Below are 19,228 nucleotides of genomic sequence, written 5' to 3'. Positions count from 1 at the left end.
CTACCAGGCTCCTCCGTCCATGGGATTCTCCAGGCAAGAATACTGGAGTGGGTTGCCATTTCCTTCCCCAGGGGATCTTCCCAACCCAGGGATCGAACCCAGGTCTCCCGCATTGGAGGCAGACACTTTAACCTCTGAGCCACCAGGGAAGCCCACTATATTTGACAAGTAGGTTTTAGAAACTCTGGTAAAGAAGCTGTGGGTTGTTTCTGTGAACATGGAGGAAATCACCTGGAGGTAGAGGAATGGTCAGTCCTACAGACCCTGGTGCTTAAGGGAGCTGCAGAGAAGAAAAGGCAATAGAAGAAGAAGTGCTTGGGATCTCCCTGGTGTTCCAGTGGCTAAGACTCAGTGCTCCCAATTCAGGGGACCTTGGTTCAATACCTGGTCAGGGAACTAGATTCCACATGATTCAGCTAAAGATTCCACATGCTCCAGCAAAGATCAAAGATCTGGAGTACTTCAACTAAGACTCAGAGCAGCCAAACAAAAAAAAATCTTTTTAAGAAGGATGAGTAAGTGGAAGGAGGAGGGTTGAATGGTGGATACCTGGGCAGTGAAGACTTCAAAGACAGAATGGCCAAGCCAGACCCAGGTGCCAACAGCTTCATGACTGGAGGACTAAAGAGCCTCACTGGTCTCCCAGCTGGGGTGGAAACACAGAGATGAGAGGGAGATGAGGAAGTTTAGAAACGGGATGCAGACAGATTGGCTAGTGTTAGCAGTGAAGCCGGGGGAGAAGGTGAAGGGGTATTCATAGCATGGCTGATCCAGGAAGGGCCTTTGTTGTTCAGTCGCTCAGTCTTGTCCAGCTCTTTGCTGACCGACCCCAGGGGCTACAGCACACCCGGCTTCCCTGTCCTTCACTATTTCCCGGAGTTTGCCCAGACTCACGGCCATTAACTGGATGATGCCATCCAAACACCTCATCCTCTGCGGTATGTTTTAATAGGGACGAGGCCTGATTGATCGTAGGTGGAGAGGAACTAGGTGGATGGAGAGCCGGGCAAAGCCTGCTACAAGGTCGGCAGAACCTGCGGTGTCCTCGGCCTGGGCCCTGGACCAGGGCACCCAGGCCCGGGCTCGCAGGCTGAAGTGGCTGAGGACAAGGCGCAAGTTATGGGAGGCAGAGTGCGGGTCGGGGAAACGGGCTGGGTCCCGGAGATCGGGCTGGACAGGCAACTCGGACGGCCCTCTTCCTCTTCATGGAGGAACGGAGCCGTGGTCCCGGTCCCGCACCCTGGCCGCTCTTCGGATCACCCGGCCGAGGCCTCCGGGAAGCCCGGCGAGAGGATGGAGGGTGGGCGCTGGCGGCAGCACAGAGCGGGGCGGAGCTGGGCCGGGAACGCCAGCCTCCCTCCCCGGGTCCTCTCAGGTGACAGACCCCGCGGGCCCCCCGCCCCGCCCAGCCGCATATTCAGGAGGCCCTGCCCGCCGGGTCCGAGAGCAGCCGGAGCCGTCGCGCCAGGAGCTTCAGCCGTCGGTGCGTGCGTGGTGCCCGCATCAGTCCACCTCGAGCCCGACGCCCGCCATGGCCCCCGCGGCCGCCCCGCGTAGCCTCCTGGTTCTCCTGCAGGTGCTGGGGCTCGCCCTGGCGCAGATCGTAAGTCCTGCAGCCACTCCCGCGCCGGGCTCCGGAATGCGGGATCTGGGTCCAGGGTTCCGGATCCTGGGGTCTGGCGGAGTGTTCGGCTTGACTCCCACCCTCCATTGACACCCCCTCGCCTGAGGGGCAGAAGCTCACGTTCCTTCAGTAGGGGCACAAATGGGGTGGGGGGTGGAGATCTCGGCACCGTGAAAAGAGGTGGACGAGCCGGGGAGCCAGAGGGACCCTGTCCGGAGATGCTCGGCGCTGCCCGGCCCGGCGGCGTGGAGCAGGAGCTGGCGCCGCGTCCTGGCGGCCTGGGGAGCCCAGGTGGCGGGGGAGACAATGGTGCCCATTCACGGAGCTCGGCATCCTCCGCCCCCGCCGCCTCCCAGGGGGCGCCGTCTCCAGCCAGACGCCGCTCCGGCTCGGCTGACGCTCTCCGCCGGGCTAGCGCGCCCGCGTCTCACTTCCGAGGGCCGGCTGGGGGCAGAGGCCCTCACGCGACGGGGGCGCGGAGGGGCCGGGCCGGGGCGCCGTCTGGGGCCTTGGGCGGTTCGCAGCTCGCCCGTGGGACGCCAACCTGGCATTTCTCGGTCTGGGGGTGGGGGTGGGAGCGCGGGCACCTGGCAAACGCCGGACCCCTGCCTGGGTCTAGGATGGATCGCGTTAAGAGCGCCATCCAACCGAGGACGGAGAAGCGGTGCTGGGGGAGACGGATGCTCTCAAGAGGAGGAGAGAACAGGCTTGCCCTCCCTAGACATTTCGCCCCCCAACGGCCCCATCTCTCTTCGCCTCCCCAACTTTCCCGTCGGGCTTTATCTGCACCAGGGGGAGAGGTAGGGGGTACCTATCCATCTTCAATATCTGTCGTCCATCTAAAAATAATCCAAGCAACCGTTCATTGAGGATCAAGCATCTCTAGGTACCGTCTTCCTTAAGCATCCGTTATTTGAGTCATCAGCATCTCCTTCTATTCTCCACCCACGACGGCGCAGGGGCAGCGCGGTGCAGTGGAAGGAGCTGGGCAAACCTAGGACGGAACTCTAGCTCCACAGTTTACCTCCTATGATCTTTCGGAGCCTGAATCCGAACGGAGGGTGGTCGCTGACCCCTGAATCTTTCGGAGCCTGTTTCCTCACCTGCAAACTGAGGCTCGTTAGTTTCGGCTCACAGTTCTGAACCAGTCAATAAGATAATATATGTAAAGGTCCACAGTGTGTTCTCAGTGAAGGAGAGTTTACGGCTTCTCAGCGGGGAGGTGCGCCCCTGGACGCCCAGTTCCCTGCAATGTCTGAGGGCTGCCCCTTTTGCGTTTTCAGAGAGGTCCGCCAGGAGAGCCGGGGCCTCCGGGGCCCCCAGGGCCACCGGGAGTGCCTGGATCCGACGGAATCGACGTGAGTCTCTAACCCGGGACCGGCGGGGCGGGGGGGCGAGAGGCTGCGGACCAGGGAATTTTGTGTGCTCTGGGAGGGGAAGCAGGGGGTGGCGGCGGTGAGGTCGGTGCCTGGAGGTGCAGTGCCCCCAGTTGCCAGTAGGCAGCGCCGGCCTGCCCCACAAGGAGCCCGTTTGTTCTACACAAACCTCAAAGCAGCCTGGAGCGGCAGAGCCCGTTATAGCTGCTGGTGGACAAGGAGCTGCTGTTCGGTCCGCCTGCCACAGCTCACAGCGATTCCTCATCCCCCGCCCCCTCCTCCCTTTTTGGGGTGGGAGAGGCCTTAACTTCGCGCTGCCCCCTGGCAAGTCTGGGTGCCTCTTCAGGGTAGTTTGGGAGGCTTGGCCAGACCGCTGTCCAGTGGGGGCCAGACTCCAGTCTCTTCCCTTTACATTTTTATTCCCGATTTAGAAGCAGCTGGGCTCGTTCCCTGCTCTCCCCACCTTGGTGAGAGTTAAATACCTTATTCTGGATGCTCCCCCAGGAGGTCAGCCCCATATTTACCCATCTCCACAGCTTTCTATTCAACTTGGTGCCCCCACCCTCCAACCATGGGCGCTGGGCCCCTGCCAGGCTCTCTGGCTGCCACAGGCCCTGAAATGCCTGGAGGCCTCTCTGGGGCTGAATGTGATTCCACTGGCCACGTATGTTCTCCATCAAGGAGCCTTTGTCACAGGGGAAGGAGGTCCTTCCTGCCTTGGGGACAGATTGAAGCTGCCCCCTTGGTCCCTGCCCCTGCCCCATCTCATTCTCCTGACCCCAATATACCACTGCCCTCTTCACTTACCTCCTCTTCGTGTTTTCCTAAAAGCCCCAAAGTTTCTTCTCACACTTGCTCAAATCCAAGAGGCACCACTCTCCGAGGCAACCCTTTCACAGATCTCTTGACTGGCACCGTCCCAACACTGGCATGTCTAGAACTCACTTGCATGTTGATATCACCCTCTCCAGCCTACATGGGGTTGGTCTCAATCCACCTATGGTTTTCTTGAAGGAAAGGGAGCTATTTTCCTAAAAAACACGAGGTTTGAGAGGACCCAGGACAGAAAAGGAGAGGAGCACGTGGACAGGTCAACCAGGGCTTGTGTGTGTCCATCTGGGGTAGCACAAGCCGTGGTAAGCTTTCTCAACAACTTATATCTTGCAGGGTGACAAAGGGCCCCCTGGGAAAGCTGGCCCTCCGGTGAGTGCTTTTTCCCCTTGACCTTTGATGCTTCCAGGTCTCTCCTGCCTGTAGCTAATATTTGCTCCACCTCTGTTTTCAAGGGACCTAAGGGAGATCCTGGCAAACCGGGAACAGATGGGCCAGACGGGAAGCCCGGGATTGATGTGAGTATCTACCTGACTGTCAGGTAGAGTAGGCTTGGGCTCCACCCCCTGACTTCCAAAACCCAGTTCTGGCATCTTCCCCGATCTGCTGTGCAGAGCAGGATGGAGACTCTACAGCTGTGAGTTCCCCTTACCTTCATGTGACTTATGACGTCACACCCACGCCAGGAGCACTGAATCAAGGGCAGATGGGCATCCAGAGGGCTTAGCAGCAGTCAGAATTTAGCCTCACATTTCTGGCCTCCAAGTATTACAGTTAATTCTCTGGGCAGAGCTGTCCTTTTGCATCCTCACCTTTCCTCCCCTTTACCCTTCCCCACCCCACCCCCTTACAGCCCCAGGCACTACTCAAGAGAAGAACATCATTTGGTTGATAGCGTGCAGGTCCAGGGGTTCATGGGCTCAAGGCCACAGGCTCCTGGACACAGGCTCCAAGGTCACTGGCTCCTGGACAGGGTTATTGGGAAGTCATCTGGTTCGGGAGACACTTGAGTCAGTCACTAAAAGATGGGAGGAAAAAGTGACCCCCCATGAATGGCCTGCTGGCTCAAGAAGTGCCCATTAGGGCTGTGAGCAGCCACAGGGTTGCTCCAACTCATCCACACCCTGCAAAGATTACAAAGCATATTGCCTTACACATCGATTTTCATAACCACCCCGAGAAGCAAGCATTGATTATTAACCCATTTTGCAGATGAGAATACTAAGGCTCAGAAAAAGTTGTCAAGGGCAGACATTAAGAAAATGGCTAATCCAGACCCATATCTATCTAGGTTTTCTAGATTCCTAGACTGGAGATGTGAGATCTGGGCCAAGAAATCATTGGGCCTTGGTTTCTTATCTTTCAAAAGAGGATAATCATCAAGGGCTAGTATGGGAACTGGAAGAAAGAAAAGTGAGGTGTTGATGCCCATAGGCCTTCATGCAGTGTGACGAAAGGCAGCCTGGGCCCAACAAAGAGAGAGCTCTACCCACCCTATCCTCCCACTGGTCAAGGAGCAGGTTTGCCCCTCACAGATGTATCTTCTTTTTCTTCTCCAGGGTCTAACTGGAGCCAAGGGGGAGCCCGGTCCTGCAGGGATCCCAGGAGTCAAGGCAAGTGGCCTGCTAGGGGTTCAGCATGGGCAATCTAGGTACCAGAGTTTAGGAGGGGCTGTTGCAGAGAGGAGCAGAAATGCAGGAGACCCCAGCCTCTGAGCCTCTCCCATTGCTTTTGCAGGGCCAGCCTGGGCTCCCAGGTCCCCCCGGCCTGCCAGTGAGTATAACCTGCAATGGCTTTAAGGGCCCCTTTGTAGGTAGGGGGATTTGTAAAAGGAGCCATGAACCTAATCTTTCCTTCTGTTTCAGGGCCCTGGCTTCGCCGGACCTCCTGTAAGTCCTCAGGGGTGGGGCAGGGTCCCTGGGACTCTCAGAGGGGAGGGTAGAGAAGGGCTTCCAGGGGACTGGCCAGCATGGGGAGGGGCCAGCATGCTGTGATTGTGTCAGAAATGGGCAGACTTGTCAGAGAACCCTGGGCCTATCCACTGACTCTGAAATTCTCTGGTCCTTAAAGCCCTAATTTGTCCGCTTCTTTGGGGCTGGTTGCAAAGTAGAAGTGGGAAAAGGGGCCCTGGGCACCTGTTTCTATCTTTGTGGCAGGGCTGGGCTAACCCTCTGAGGCATCCTAGCCACTGATGTCTCTGTTCCTAGGGACCACCTGGACCTGTTGGCCTCCCTGGTGAGATTGGACTCACAGGCCCCAAGGTGAGCCCCAGTCACTCCTCTGCTCCCTCTGTCTCCTGCCCTCTGCCTTCAAGTGCAAGCTAAGCACCTCTCCAGGAGTTCCTGGTCCTGCTTCTGGCCACCGGGAATCTCCTCCAGGTCTGGGGCAGAAACCCCTCCTGCTGAGCACACCAATGGCAGGGCATCCTCTGCAGATCAGGCTTTGATCTCCCCAGATCTCAGGAGGGGACCTGAAGGGAAGGATGGACAGGGCAGTAGGGGGAACTGGAGCAGGGGGCAGAGGTGACCTAGCCAAGGCTGGACAAGGGTATCATTTGGGCCTTTCTTGCTTCCAGGGGGATCCTGGACCAGAGGGACCATCAGGGCCTCCGGGACCCCCTGGGAAACCGGTAAGTGTCCTCAGACCTCCCACATGGCAAGGTGTGGCTGGGGAAGGACAAGGGTCTCCGGCACAAGTCTGGGGAGAGGAGGGTTCGAGTCAGGTTCCATCTTCATACGTCTTTTCTCAGGGCCGCCCTGGAACCATTCAGGGTCTGGAAGGCAGCGCGGATTTCCTGGTGAGAGGCGGGGCCTGGGGCGGGGCTAGTCCGGGGAAGGGGCGGGTCATCTTGAGAGGGGCGGGCAAGGAGACAGGTCCCATTCGAAGGCAGAGTCCCTGGGAGACGGGGAGAGGCTGCAGCGGAGAGGCGCAGCCAGGTGCGGATGGAGGAGAGGTCTTGGGAAGCACTGCTCTATTGGCCTGGGGCAGGCCAGTGACACAGAACCCTGCGGGATTTCTCTTCCAGTGTCCAACCAACTGTCCAGCGGGCGTGAAAGGGCCCCCAGGGCTGCAGGGCGTGAAGGTGAGCTTCTGGCCCAAGTCTTGGGGGGCGGAGCAGGGGAGGGGGGGACGGGACGTACTCTAAGCTCTCTCCTTCCCCGCAGGGGCATCCAGGCAGACGCGGGCTTCTGGGAGATTCCGGCCGCCAGGGGAAGCCGGTGAGTGCGAGGGCGGAGGGCCGTGGGAGAGTGTGTGTGGAGAGGGTCCTGCTGGAGCCTCCCCGCATCCTTCTCCCTTCCCTTCACCTGTGGGGCTCCGGGGATGAAGCCTTGAGCTGGGAGGCAGGAGGCCTAGGCGCTAAGTCAGTGTGTCCCTGGGCAAGCCCCTTCCCTTGCTGTGCCCCCATTGCCCTATCTGTCCTCCCTGGGACCCTATGCTTTCCAGGACGCCTTCCTGCCTGCTCTTGCTGAGAAGAGGATGTTGTCTTTGGTTGTCTGAATATTTGTCTCTCCATCTGCCTGCCTATCTGATCTCTCTTTCCTGGCCCTTAGGGTCCCAAGGGAGATGTGGGTGCCTCTGGAGAGCAAGGCATCCCTGGACCACCGGTAAGGAACACTTTCCCCGCCCCACCTCATCCCCTCGGGAGACCTTAGTGGAGTCATTCCCTTGCTCTGGGCTCTAACTGATGGAAGAGATGCCTGTGTCCAGCTGGTGAGGCTCTGGATGAGGCTGCCTGTGAGACACTGGGGGACTGGAACCAAGGCTGCTGTCAGCCAAAAGGCTCAGCTGGGGCCCTGGTTCTGCCACTGTTCCTTTGAGTGACCCTGGCGAGTCCCTGGCATCTCTGAGTCTCACTGACCATCTGTGACAGGGACTCTGTGCCTGCCTTAGGGAGACATCGAGAAGACTGGGCTGGGGTTCAGGGAAGGTGTCATGACGTGGGCCTTCTAGTTGCCATCACTGTCATTCTGTCTTGACAGGGTCCCCAGGGCGTCAGGGGCTACCCAGGCATGGCGGGACCCAAAGGAGAGACGGTGAGTGGGTCTGGGGGGTTGTCCTGCAAGAAAGAGCTGCCGGAACCAGCCCTCTGGCTTCTGGGGTCCAGCCAGGACTGACCCACAATCTCTCCTCTCCCCAGGGCCCTCAGGGGTACAAAGGCATGGTGGGCTCCATCGGCGCTGCCGGGTCACCTGTGAGTCTGCTCCTACTTCCTTGCGCCCACTTTCCTCCCCTGGATGCAGCTTCTGGGGTGCAAAGGATGTGAGTTCCCTGAGCCCATGTAACTTGGATTTCTGTCTGTCCTTCCTGCCAGGGTGAGGAAGGTCCGCGGGGACCACCGGGCCGAGCTGGAGAGAAGGGTGATGTGGTGAGTCCTCAGTCACCCCTGTTGCAGTCAGGGCCCCGTGGGGGAGAGCTGGGTGGACTCAGCTCCACCCAAGCCTCAGGTGGATACACTGAGGTGCACACGTGTCTGCGTGTGTGCACATGTAGATGCATATCTGTGTGTGTGCACATGTATACGCCCGTGCACACGTGTTATTCTGTGTGTCTGTGCATGTGGGTGGCTGATGTGAGGGGAGAATATCTGTGCCCCTAGCCCAGCTAGCCCAGCAGCTCCTTCCTCCAAGCCTCGCCTACTGCTGGTCAAATTCAGGCTTAGGGAGAAGCTGTAGGATCCAGTCCCACAGTCACCAGGCCAGACAATGAAATTCCAGCAAATCAGTCATGGGGCTAATGAGATTTGGCCCAGATCCCAGATCTCTTAATGCTCTCCTTTTGAAAATTAATAAGAGTATTTCTTCTGAGCAATTTTGAGTTTACAGAAAAATTGAGCAGAAAGTAAAGTTAGGGGTTTTGTTGTTATTGTTAGGTTTTTTAAATTATTATTATTATGCAAGTCTTTAAACATATGCAAAAGTAGGGAAAATAATACAGTGAACCCTTATGTCCCTCTCTCCCCAAACTAATCTTTTGCCACACTCACTTTATCCATCCCCTTCTCCCTTTCTTTCCTTTACTCTGATATTTTCAAGCAAATTCTTAACATTATGTTGTTACCCATTTCACTTTTCAATGTATCTCTTAAAAATAAGGTTCCTCACATAACCACAATATCACTATCACACAAGCAACATTATCCAGTTATTCCTGAATATAATCTAATGATCAGCTTGTGCTCAATTTTTCCTAATGATTTCAACAATGTCTTTTCAGGGTTCTTGTTCAAATCAAGACCCAAACCAAGCCCACACATTGTCTTTGGTCGCTGGGTTTCTTCACATCAGTGTCACTCAGGGCCTTGGTGGGTCACACTGGCTCCTCCCCTGTCCTGCCGCTGCTCCTGCACAGCCTGCTTGATGCCCACCTCTGCTCCCTCCCGCTGGGTCCAGGGCAAAGTCACACAACGAGCACCCTCTCCACCAGCCCCTGCACAGCATGGTCTGTGCCACAGGGACCCTGGGACTCAAGAGGTCACTGTTCTCAGCAGTTCTCTGAATAGCCAGACTGGGATTCAGCCTCCTGAAGGCGGTCTGCTCTCTGTCTACTTTGCAGGGGAGCCAAGGAGTTCGAGGACCCCAGGGACTAACAGGCCCAAAGGGAGCAACCGTAAGTAGATAGAGGGCAGGGTCCAGGCGGGTCTCCAAGCCCCCAGAGGAGGAGGAGCCTGGGGTTCTAGACTGAACTCTGTGGCCAGTGGGCTGGCTCTGTCACCTTGGGAAATGCCCTCTTTCTGTGCCTCGGTTTTTTTCACCTGTAAATAGAGTGGTGATGTAGGAGGGGTCTTGAGACACTCATCACCCACACAAGGGAAGGACTGTCATCCATCTCCTGAAATCCCTTCCCACTTCCATTCTGCTCCCCCAGTTGGCTGCTGGGGCTTCCCAAGCTGACCAGGCCCACTTCCCACTTGCACACTGCCCCCCACAGAGGGACGTGGAGGGGGGCCCTGACCCCAGGCATTTCCCCATTGTGAATCTCCCTTCAATTTTCCTGCTGAGCAGGGACCCCCAGGCATTGACGGCAAGGACGGGACCCCAGGCACGCCTGGAGTGAAGGTAGGAGTGGGGACGGCCCCTGGGATGGGGGTGAGGGTCAGGGGTCCTCCCAGCTGAGGCTCTGAGTCCCGCTGCACTGAGCCTGGAGGCCTCGGAGCCTCAAGTGTGTCACCAACACATCCTTCTTGCTTCGGGGCCTCAGTCTCCCTGCCTGCCCTCGGGGGCCATGGACCCCCCGGCTGGAGCTCTCATTTATGCCTCTGGTTCTGTCTCTCGCAGGGCAGTGCGGGACAGGCGGGGCGGCCGGGAAACCCAGGCCACCAGGGCCTAGCGGTGAGTACAGGGTGGAGCCATGGGAGCCGCCACAGGGCAAGTCGCTTCTCCTCCACCGAGAGCCCAGGCACTCTGTGGCCCCCTTCCCCAAAGTGGGGTGAGTGGCTGATGAGGTGGAAGTCACATACTCAGGACTTGTGCTCTGGACCTTGTCCCTGCTCAGCTCAGGCCTTCTCACCAATTGCGGCCTGGCTTAGGCCTCATCATTTGGACAGCCGCCCCAGCCTTCTCTTGGATTATACCAACCCTCCATGTTGGCTAAGTGGAATCTGACCGTTTCCCTGCTAAATATCTTCCATGGTGCTCCACCCTCCCTGTTCCCCAACCCCCCCACCCCCACCGCCTCCAGGAAAATGTCATTCTGTCCAGTCATTCAGCAGAGTCACTGAGGTGCAGGAAGTGGCAGGGGAACGGTTATGACCAGGATAGCTACACTCCTCATCCTCACAGCTCATCTTAGCATCCAAGAACCACCATAATCTGACCCGTCAGCCACTGCCCCTCTTCACCCTCTCCCTTCTCAACAGAGCCTTAGCTTTTCTACCACCACACCTTCAGGCCTTACTGGTTCCTCTTATTGGAATGCCCTTCCCATCTCTGAGTCTTCTCACAATTCAGGCCCACCTCCGTCCCCCACCTTCTGGGAACCCCCATCCTTCCCTGCCAGGGATACTTGAGGACTGCTAACATATCCATGTGCAGACCATGTTCTTGTATGCTCTCGCATGTGCTCCTCTTCTCCCTGTGGACCACAGGCCTTGGAAAGCAGGTCTTTCTGTTGCTATCTCCTGTCTCAGCAGGGATTCAGGGCTGGGCACAGTCAAGTTCATGGCTGGGCCTTCTGCTCTTCAGCTCCCACAAGGCGAGAGAGGAATCTGGGAGGCAAAATAGCAGATGCTCAGGGCTCCCTGCTGCCAAGGGAGAAACTGACATCAGCTTCCTTCTACAGGGTGTGCCTGGTATGCCTGGGACAAAAGGAGGCCCTGGAGACAAGGTAAGGTGACCCCAGGCTGGGGGCAGAGAGTTGGCTTCATCTGAGCAAGGGAGCCTGAGGGCAGGGACCAGGGTTGTGGCTTAAAGACTGCAAGGTCCAGGCCTTCTCAGGCTCAGAGACTGGGCTTGAACACAGATTCATTGGGCCTAATCACCTCCCTCCTGTTGCCTCCCTCCCACCTCTCATCCTGGCTAGAGAACAGGATGGCGTGGCTGCAAGTCAGTGGAGTCCAGAGGCCCTAAGAACCCGGTCCGCTTCTCAACTCATTGGCTTCTCCAAGGCCAAGGGCCTGACTAGGCTACACAGACTGACCTCAGAACTCTTTTCCTGCAGGGTGAGCCAGGCCGGCAGGGCTTCCCTGGAGTCTCCGGTCCCCCCGGGAAGGAGGTAAGTGCCCCCTCCTCTGACTCAAGGGCTCTTCTTGCTTTGCTTCCTCCCCATCCCTCCCTCCAGGCCTGAGGACTCTGCTTTTAGCCTGTGGAGCCAGAGTGAGACTGTGGGGTGGAGCCCTAGCTTCAGAGTGCCCTTGGGGCCAGTCAGGACTCTCACGCTGACCCAGGAAAGCTCTCATCTCTCTCTACCCCCCTTTCCCTATGTACAGTGCAAAGAGGATGGGGCTGCTTCTGTCCTGGGGTGTGACCTCTCTAGATGACTGGGGCTGACAATCCAGCAGGCAGACTCATTCACTCATTGCATAAAAGAAAGAAAAGAAAGAAAGTGAAGTCACTCAGTTGTGTCTGACTCTTTGCGACCTCATGGACTGTAGCCTACCACGCTCTCTGTCCATGGGATTTTCCAGGCAAGAGGACTGGAGTGGGTTGCCATTTCCTTCTCCATCACTCACTGCATAAACATTCACCAAACATCTGCAACCCACTAGACACTGAGATAGACAGCTTACAGATTTGTGAGAAAGACACTGAATTAAAGACTCCGAATGTATTGGGTCTTATGAAGGAAAAGGACAGGGACCCAAAGAAAGAAGGTGAAGGAAGTCTTCCCTGATGATGTAAATTAGCTGAGCCCCAGGAGTGGGTAAGGGTTGGTCAGGTGTGGAAAGGAGGGAGGGATCCTCCAGGCTACTGCTCACCTCCGGATTTCTCTGTCCCCCAGGGAGAGCCAGGGCCTCGAGGAGAAATCGGTCCCCAGGGCATCATGGGGCAGAAGGTAAGTGCCTGGCACAGTGGTCCCTCCCTGGGGGCCTCTGCAGCAGCTGGCACTGCTGGACCCAGAATCTGGGTCCTCTCAAAGCTCCATCGTGAGGCCTCCCCAGCCAGGACCTCAGTCTGCTGGTCTGTGAAGTGGAGCCAATGACCTCCATGGTGGTGACCGCAGGAATAGAGGGCACGCTGACCATGCAGGGTCTGGGATCTGGCAGGGAGAGGCTGCCCCCGCTGATGGCTAGGGTGTGACCTTTACTTTCCATTTCAGGGTGACCACGGTGAGAGGGGGCCAGTGGGGCAGCCAGGCCCTCAAGGTCGGCAGGTAAGTACAGGGCAGCTGAGATGGGCTCTGGGAGTATGTCTGGGCACCTTGTCTGACTTATTCCTCTGGTTTCTTTTCTCCTCAGGGCCCCAAAGGGGAACAGGGTCCTCCTGGAATTCCAGGGCCCCAAGGCTTGCCAGGCATCAAGGGAGACAAGGTACTAACTGGGACTGAAAAATACCAGGGGAAGAGGCCTTCAGATTCTGAGGGAGGGGTCAGTGGAGCTCCAGTGCCTCAAATCCACCTGGAGAAATGACCCCTTGCCCGTCCCCAGGGACCCTGGGGAGCGAGGTGGAGCTTCGGAGGCGGCTGTGGCTGGGAGCCTGGGTTGGGGAGCCAGGCCCAGCCTGCCCTGGATGGGAGCTCACCAGGCTCTGAACTCCCCACTTCCAACAGGGTTCCCCAGGGAAGACAGGGCCCCGCGGTGGAGTGGTGAGTGCCAGCAACCCGCCTTCCCCCCAAACCTCCTCACCCCCACCCCCAGGGCATCTCTCGCATCGCATCGGGATGGGGGCGCGGGGGTGTCGGGCCGCCGCGACCTGACCCTGTCTCAATCTGCAGGGCGACCCGGGGGTGGCTGGCCTCCCCGGAGAGAAAGGCGAGAAGGTGAGCGGGCTGCGCGGGGTGGAGGAGGGGAGCAGCGGGCGGGCCTGGGTACCCCACCGCCTCGGGACAGCACCTCCTTGTGCCTACAGGGCGAGTCGGGCGAGCCGGGACCCAAAGGACAGGTGAGTCCTGCAGCTGTGACGCCACCTTCCCCCGCTCCTGCCGCCCCGCCCGCGCACCCCCGCCCCGTTGCCTCAACGCCGCTGGGGACTAGGCCCTCGACTCTCCCGGCTTCCCTGCCCCCCACGCCATCCTTCCCTTACTCCTGCATAACCCCCCACCCACCACCCCTGCGCGTGCGTCCCCTGATTCCCGCTGGGAACCCAACCCACCCCGCAGCAAGGAGTCCGCGGAGAACCTGGCTACCCCGGCCCCAGCGGAGATGCGGGAGCCCCGGGGGTGCAGGGCTACCCGGGGCCTCCGGGCCCTCGAGGACTGGTTGGAGACCGAGGCTTGCCCGGACAGCCCGGGAGGCCGGGCGTGGCGGTGAGTTGGCTTCCAGGGGAGGAGTCTCTTAGAGAACGCGCCTCTTTGGGTTGGTTGCTGCTTATCCCCTCAAAGGCTGGGAGTTCCTTCCTTGAGGCTGGTACCCGAGATCAGAGAGGATGGGTGTGGGTGCTGGAGGGATTTCAGTCAGATGCTGAAAATACCGCTGGTGAGAAAATGGGAACAGGAAGGGGTCATAGCACCAGAGCAGTCAGACCTGGCAGCCAGGGGCTTCTTCCTGAAAGACCTCCTCTGCTTTCAGGGCCGAGATGCTAGTGACCAGCACATCGAGGATGTGGTGCTGAAGATGCTGCAAGGTGAGGGGGCACCAACTCCTCCTCCTCACCTCCAGGGCATCGCCACCCTTCAGAAGACTGACTCTCCATGTGGCCTTGTGGGAAAGTCACAAGTTCTGCCTCCAAGGGGTTGGGGACCTTACCTATGTCCTCACCCGCTCAGGACCTTTGATGTCTGCAGAGCAGCCTGAGGAAGGGGGAGGTTGACCCCCGGCTGTTCTGTCTGCACATCCAGAGGCCAGGATGCTCTGCCTTCCCAGTTTTTCTGAGCCACACCCACCTTACAGACTTCTCTGTCTCCTCCCTCCCTCCAGAGCAACTGGCAGAAATGGCTGTGAGTGCCAAGAGGGAGGCCCTGGGTGCGACTGGGATGATGGGTCCTCCAGGACCCCCTGGGCCTCCTGGGTACCCGGGCAAACAGGGACCCCATGGGCACCCCGGCCCTCGGGGCGTTCCTGGCATCGTGGGAGCCGTGGGTCAGATTGGCAACACTGGGCCCAAGGGTGAGTGCTATTCTGTGGTGGCTGGGAGATGGGGATTTGGCCAAGACCAGCGTCCTGGGGTCTCAGTTATGCCAGCTGATGGCTCAGCCTCCTGTTTTCTCTCTTTTATCATTCCCCTTCCTAGGATGAGGTATAGACATTCTCATCCATGGCTCTTCCATATAACTCCTAGGCTTGCTTTTCAGTAGCAAATTGATAGAAACAAATGTACTAATTTATAGCCTGGGTGTTTTTTTTTGGGGGGGGGGAGGGATGTTGTTTCTGTTTTAAATTGACTTAGTTGTACTCCAATGGCAACCCACTCCAGTACTCTTGCCTGGAAAATCCCATGGATGGAGGAGCCTGGTAGGCTGCAGTCCATTGGGTTGCGAAGAGTCAGACACGACGGAGCGACTTCACTTTCACTTTTCACTTTCATGCATTGGAGAAGGAAATGGCAACCCACTCCAGTGTTCTTGCCTGGAGAATCCCAGGGACCGGGGAGCCTGGTGGGCTGCCATCTATGGGTCTCACAGAGTCAGACACGACTGAAGTGACTTAGCAGCATAAACATCCCTCCATGTCTCTAAAAGAGGGGAGGCAGATGAACAAAACAGTAAGGAAGGCAAGCTTGAGTCAAGGCAGGTGTTGAATCCAGACTCTCTCACTTTCTCTTTGTGGCTCTTGGACAAGTTACCCATTAATATTCCTGGGTCTTAGATTTATCATCTGTGAAATGGAGATATTTATAGCAACAATCTTATAGTTGCCAGGAGGATTACATTTAGAGGTAATTTACATGGAGTTGGTATATACTAAATGCCGACTTTTGACATTATCAGACACTTTCCTGTAATGAACTTTATCAGCTTTATAGCCTTCCATCCTTTGGACTTGCCTTTACTTAGTCAGTTCTGCAATCATTTCCAACTGTCTCCTATTATAAACTAGCACAAAATAGAAATAATTATTGTGTGTGAAGTAAAAATTAAATAGCAAGCCAAGAAGAAAAAAAATTTTTCCTATTCTGAAAAATTAAGGCTCGGTTCTTTCTCTGCAGGAAAACGTGGAGAGAAAGGTGATCAGGGAGAAATTGGCCGTGGGCACCCCGGGATGCCTGGGCCCCCGGGGATCCCAGGTAAGACCGTGGCCCTGCCCAGTAGCAGTCCTGTCCCTCAGTCCTGAGATTAATGACCCAACACAACTGGGTCTCTTCCATGGAGGCCTCCCTCGTGCGCTCACATGAGGCCAACTCAGTCCCATGCATCTAATTTTTGCATCCCTTTGGAGCAGCCAGGAGCCTCTGGGTCAGGTCTGGCTGGGAACTGGACAGCTGGGATTCCAAGGACTTCCTGGGTTACACAAAAATCTGCTTCATGGAGGGAAGGGAAGGGGCATTTATTCCCCCGACTCACTGACTGGGAGTAATGGACCATGAGACATGACTCTCTTAGAACCTGTGTCTGGGGCAGAGTCCCTTCTTTCTATGGTGTCCTTGACTTCAGTTTCCCTGAGAGACTGAGGAATTCGAAGGCTGAGATAGGAGGAGACCTTGATGTCTTGACCTTTTCCCTTCCATAGGACTGCCTGGCCGGCCTGGTCAGGCAATCAATGGCAAAGATGGAGATCGAGGGGCTCCAGGGGCCCCAGGAGAGGCAGGTCGACCTGGCCTGCCAGGCCCCATGGGGCTGCCAGGCTTCTGTGAACCTGCGGCCTGCCTTGGAGCCTCAGCCTACGCCTCTGCACGCCTCACGGAGCCTGGATCCATCAAAGGGCCATGAGCATCAGGCCAAGACAGAGCCCAGTGGGCATCCTGGGGGGGAAAGGACTCAGGCCCCTCTGGGTGGACATGCACCCCATGCCTCAGTCCAGGAAACTAGCTTTTCCAGGACCTTCCATCTGGGATCCAGGAGTCCTGAGGAAAAGGAAATTCTAAAACATGGGGGAAGGGAAGGGAGGGCATCAGATGAAAAGGTGAGGCCAACAGGGCACGTGGCACTGGAGAGTTCACGGTCCAGAGAGGATGGGGTGGCCTTCGTTCCTGGAGCACTGCTCGGATGTCATCAAAACAAACGTGTCCTTAATCTGCACCATCCTCCACTGGCCATCTTGTCCCTGGGGCAAGTGGACCGAGGCCTTTGCTAGTTCCTGATCCCGTTTTCGCCCCCAGGCTTACTGGGTGACTGCCCAGAGGGGGCCATCCCTAAGCCAGTCCTCTGCTTCCTCCCTGCCTTCCTCCCATCTGAGTATTTAAACACCCATCTCCCTTTCCTTCCTGGCGTCACCCTTTCCCACCAAACCCTAGATCCACCCAGGCCTTTCTGTAAATAAAAACCCTCAACTTGGGTACAAGCCAAGATGTGAGTGCTGAGCTTAATTTCCCGTAGGTTAGGGGTGGGCCCCCACGACCTGAGCAGGATGGTCAGGGGTTCTAGAAAGGGGAGGGTGGAAGGTGGGGTACTTTCCTCTGGGCACATCCTGAACTGTGAGGGTGGCCTGGCCTATTTTAGGAACACCTGTGGGAAAAGCCTGCAGGTAGAGTCAGGATGGTGGCCTGCTATCTAGCTGTGGGCAGATCCCTTCCCAGCCTTTGTACAGCTGGGCAAGGACCCAGGTTGCCTCATTTATCCTGTAGAGAGTACCCAGTGTCTCACCAGAGCCTGGCCCACAGGAGGTCCTCTGTGAGTTTTGGCACTCAGCGTGTGCTGGTCTTGGGGCAGGAGCTGGCAGCCAAAGATGGGAGGACCTGGCTCTTGCTTTCGAGGGGTTACCAGGTCCGTGAGAAAAACAGACCTGAAGCTGGATGATGAGAGCAGAAGTGACATTGTCACGCCACTTTCACTGAGAGGACATCCAGGGGAGACTGGCTCGGATGTGACCGTCTGGGGCCTCCCAGCCTCATTAACTGTGTAGGCCAGCAGGGCTACTCCAAGCAGCAGGAGCAGGAAAGGGTGTGGCAGGTGCCTCTGACCCATGCGATGGTGGGAGCTGTTGAAATTCAGCTAGTGACCAACCTCTTGGCTCCATTATTGAAGAGTTCTGCTGGTTCCCTCCAGGAGACACAAGAACTCCAGCCTGAGGTCCCAGCATCTGATGAAGTCTGGGCCCTCCTAGACCTCACCCTAAACTTGGTTGCATGTCCCCATTTGTACTGAAGCAGCCTTCTCTTCCCCTGGCCAGCAGAGGCCGGGACTCCCCTCAACAGCCTCCCCTGCATCCATCCACACACACACCATGGGTGACTTCTCAGCTCCTTTACCCCTCCAGGGACAGATGGCTACTCTTAGGTAGCCCTAGGGCCCACAGAGGTGGCTTCAGCGCCAGTGCTTTCGCAAATCCTGAGTCACAGCATCCCAGGCCCCTCAGAAGGCCCTGCTGCTGCCATAGGCTGCTGGGGGAACACTTGGAATGTAGAGAGAATCAAGCGTTCCGTGCAGGGGAAGCAGATGAGGGCTGCAGGGGGCAGTGAAGACTGGCCCCGAGCCGGCTCCCAGGTCATCATACCTGATGGGGAAGCATTCTCCTTTCCAAAGCCATGGCTCTTTACTCATCCTGGTGCCTGAGACTTTGGGCTTAAAGAGCCAGTTTACCTAGTCCTTGAGGTGTCCTGGCCTCTTTTCTTGTCCCTTTCTGTGACTTTCTCTGAGTAGGTCCACTGGAGGATTTGATTTACATGATTCACAGATCTTAAGCAGGATTAAGGGTTACACTTCATTCCTTATGACTCAGGCATTTGAAGGAGCCAAAAGGGGGCTGACTCCCAGGGACTAGTGGAAGGTAGCCTTTCTGATACTTTCTGGAGGGTGATTCACTCAGGAAAAACCCACATCCTTACTGTGATCTACAAGCCTCTCTGACCTCATGTCCATGCTTGGACCCTGGTTTGTTTCCTTCCAGCTACTCGAGCCCCTGCGCTGCTCCTCAAACACGCCATGCCACATGCATGCTATTTATGCTCTGAACCTGGAAAGCTCTTTGCCAAAATGTAGTCCATGGTCTCAGGCCAGGTCTTTACTCAAAAGTGACCTTCTCATCCCTACCCCAATATTGATATTCATCTTGGGTTTTACTATTTTTCCTTAGCACTTGTCCCTATTCAATATATAACATACAACAAATAAGGGCAGAAACTCTGGTCTCATAGGCCACTTCATTCCCCACCATATAGAACAGTGCCTGGTAGGGAGCTTATGTAAAACATAAGTGACTATACAGTTGATAAGACTATATAATCGAAATTTGCTGAGTAGAATTTAAATGTTTCACCAAAGATACATATATGCATACATACTCTATACATCGGGAAAAAATCATGTGTAAAGAGAAAAATAAAAGAGTTTCAAAGACAAAGACTAAACAGTGCCTGGCACATACCAGGTACTCAATAAAATAGTGATTAAGTGAATGCATAATTATGTTCAGGGTGCTGAGAGAGGACCCCACCAATCATCAAACCAGGAAGGGATTTGGTCTCAGCTTGTGTGTGGCTGAGACATTTCTTAAGATGGTCCAGAGCAGCAGTCCCCAACCTTTCTGGCACCAGGGACTGGTTTCTTGGAAGACAGTTTTTCCACAGACTGGGGGGATTAGAGGGGATGGTTCTGAGATGATTCTCATAAGGAGCGAGCAATCTAGATCCTTCGCATGTGCCCTTCACAGAAGGGTTCATGCTCCTGTGAGAATATAATACCACTGCTGATCTGACGGGGAGACGGAGCT

The 19,228-nt window shown here is 56.5% G+C and overlaps 1 protein-coding gene across 1 annotated transcript; it reads left to right on the top strand.

Annotated features, from left to right (window-relative positions):
• Positions 1–1,419: 1,419 nt before the first annotated feature.
• On the top strand, positions 1,420–16,866 carry COL9A2 (collagen type IX alpha 2 chain). The gene is made up of 32 exons (XM_069587196.1): positions 1,420–1,603; positions 2,908–2,982; positions 4,168–4,203; positions 4,287–4,349; positions 5,391–5,444; positions 5,569–5,604; positions 5,697–5,720; positions 6,039–6,092; positions 6,407–6,460; positions 6,581–6,628; positions 6,857–6,913; positions 6,996–7,049; positions 7,383–7,436; positions 7,812–7,865; positions 7,970–8,023; positions 8,144–8,197; positions 9,385–9,438; positions 9,834–9,887; positions 10,107–10,160; positions 11,110–11,154; positions 11,488–11,541; positions 12,268–12,321; positions 12,586–12,639; positions 12,725–12,796; positions 13,036–13,071; positions 13,201–13,245; positions 13,335–13,367; positions 13,585–13,731; positions 13,994–14,048; positions 14,342–14,530; positions 15,570–15,647; positions 16,091–16,866. The coding sequence occupies exons 1-32, from the start codon at positions 1,532–1,534 to the stop codon at positions 16,288–16,290; spliced, it is 2,067 nt and encodes a 688-aa protein (XP_069443297.1). The 5' UTR covers positions 1,420–1,531; the 3' UTR covers positions 16,291–16,866.
• Positions 16,867–19,228: the final 2,362 nt, after the last annotated feature.

Source organism: Ovis canadensis, chromosome 1, assembly GCF_042477335.2.
Source record: "Ovis canadensis isolate MfBH-ARS-UI-01 breed Bighorn chromosome 1, ARS-UI_OviCan_v2, whole genome shotgun sequence".
NCBI lineage: Eukaryota > Metazoa > Chordata > Mammalia > Artiodactyla > Bovidae > Ovis > Ovis canadensis.
The sequence above is the reverse complement of the archived record's forward strand: the minus strand, read 5'-3'. Positions and strand labels throughout refer to the sequence as shown.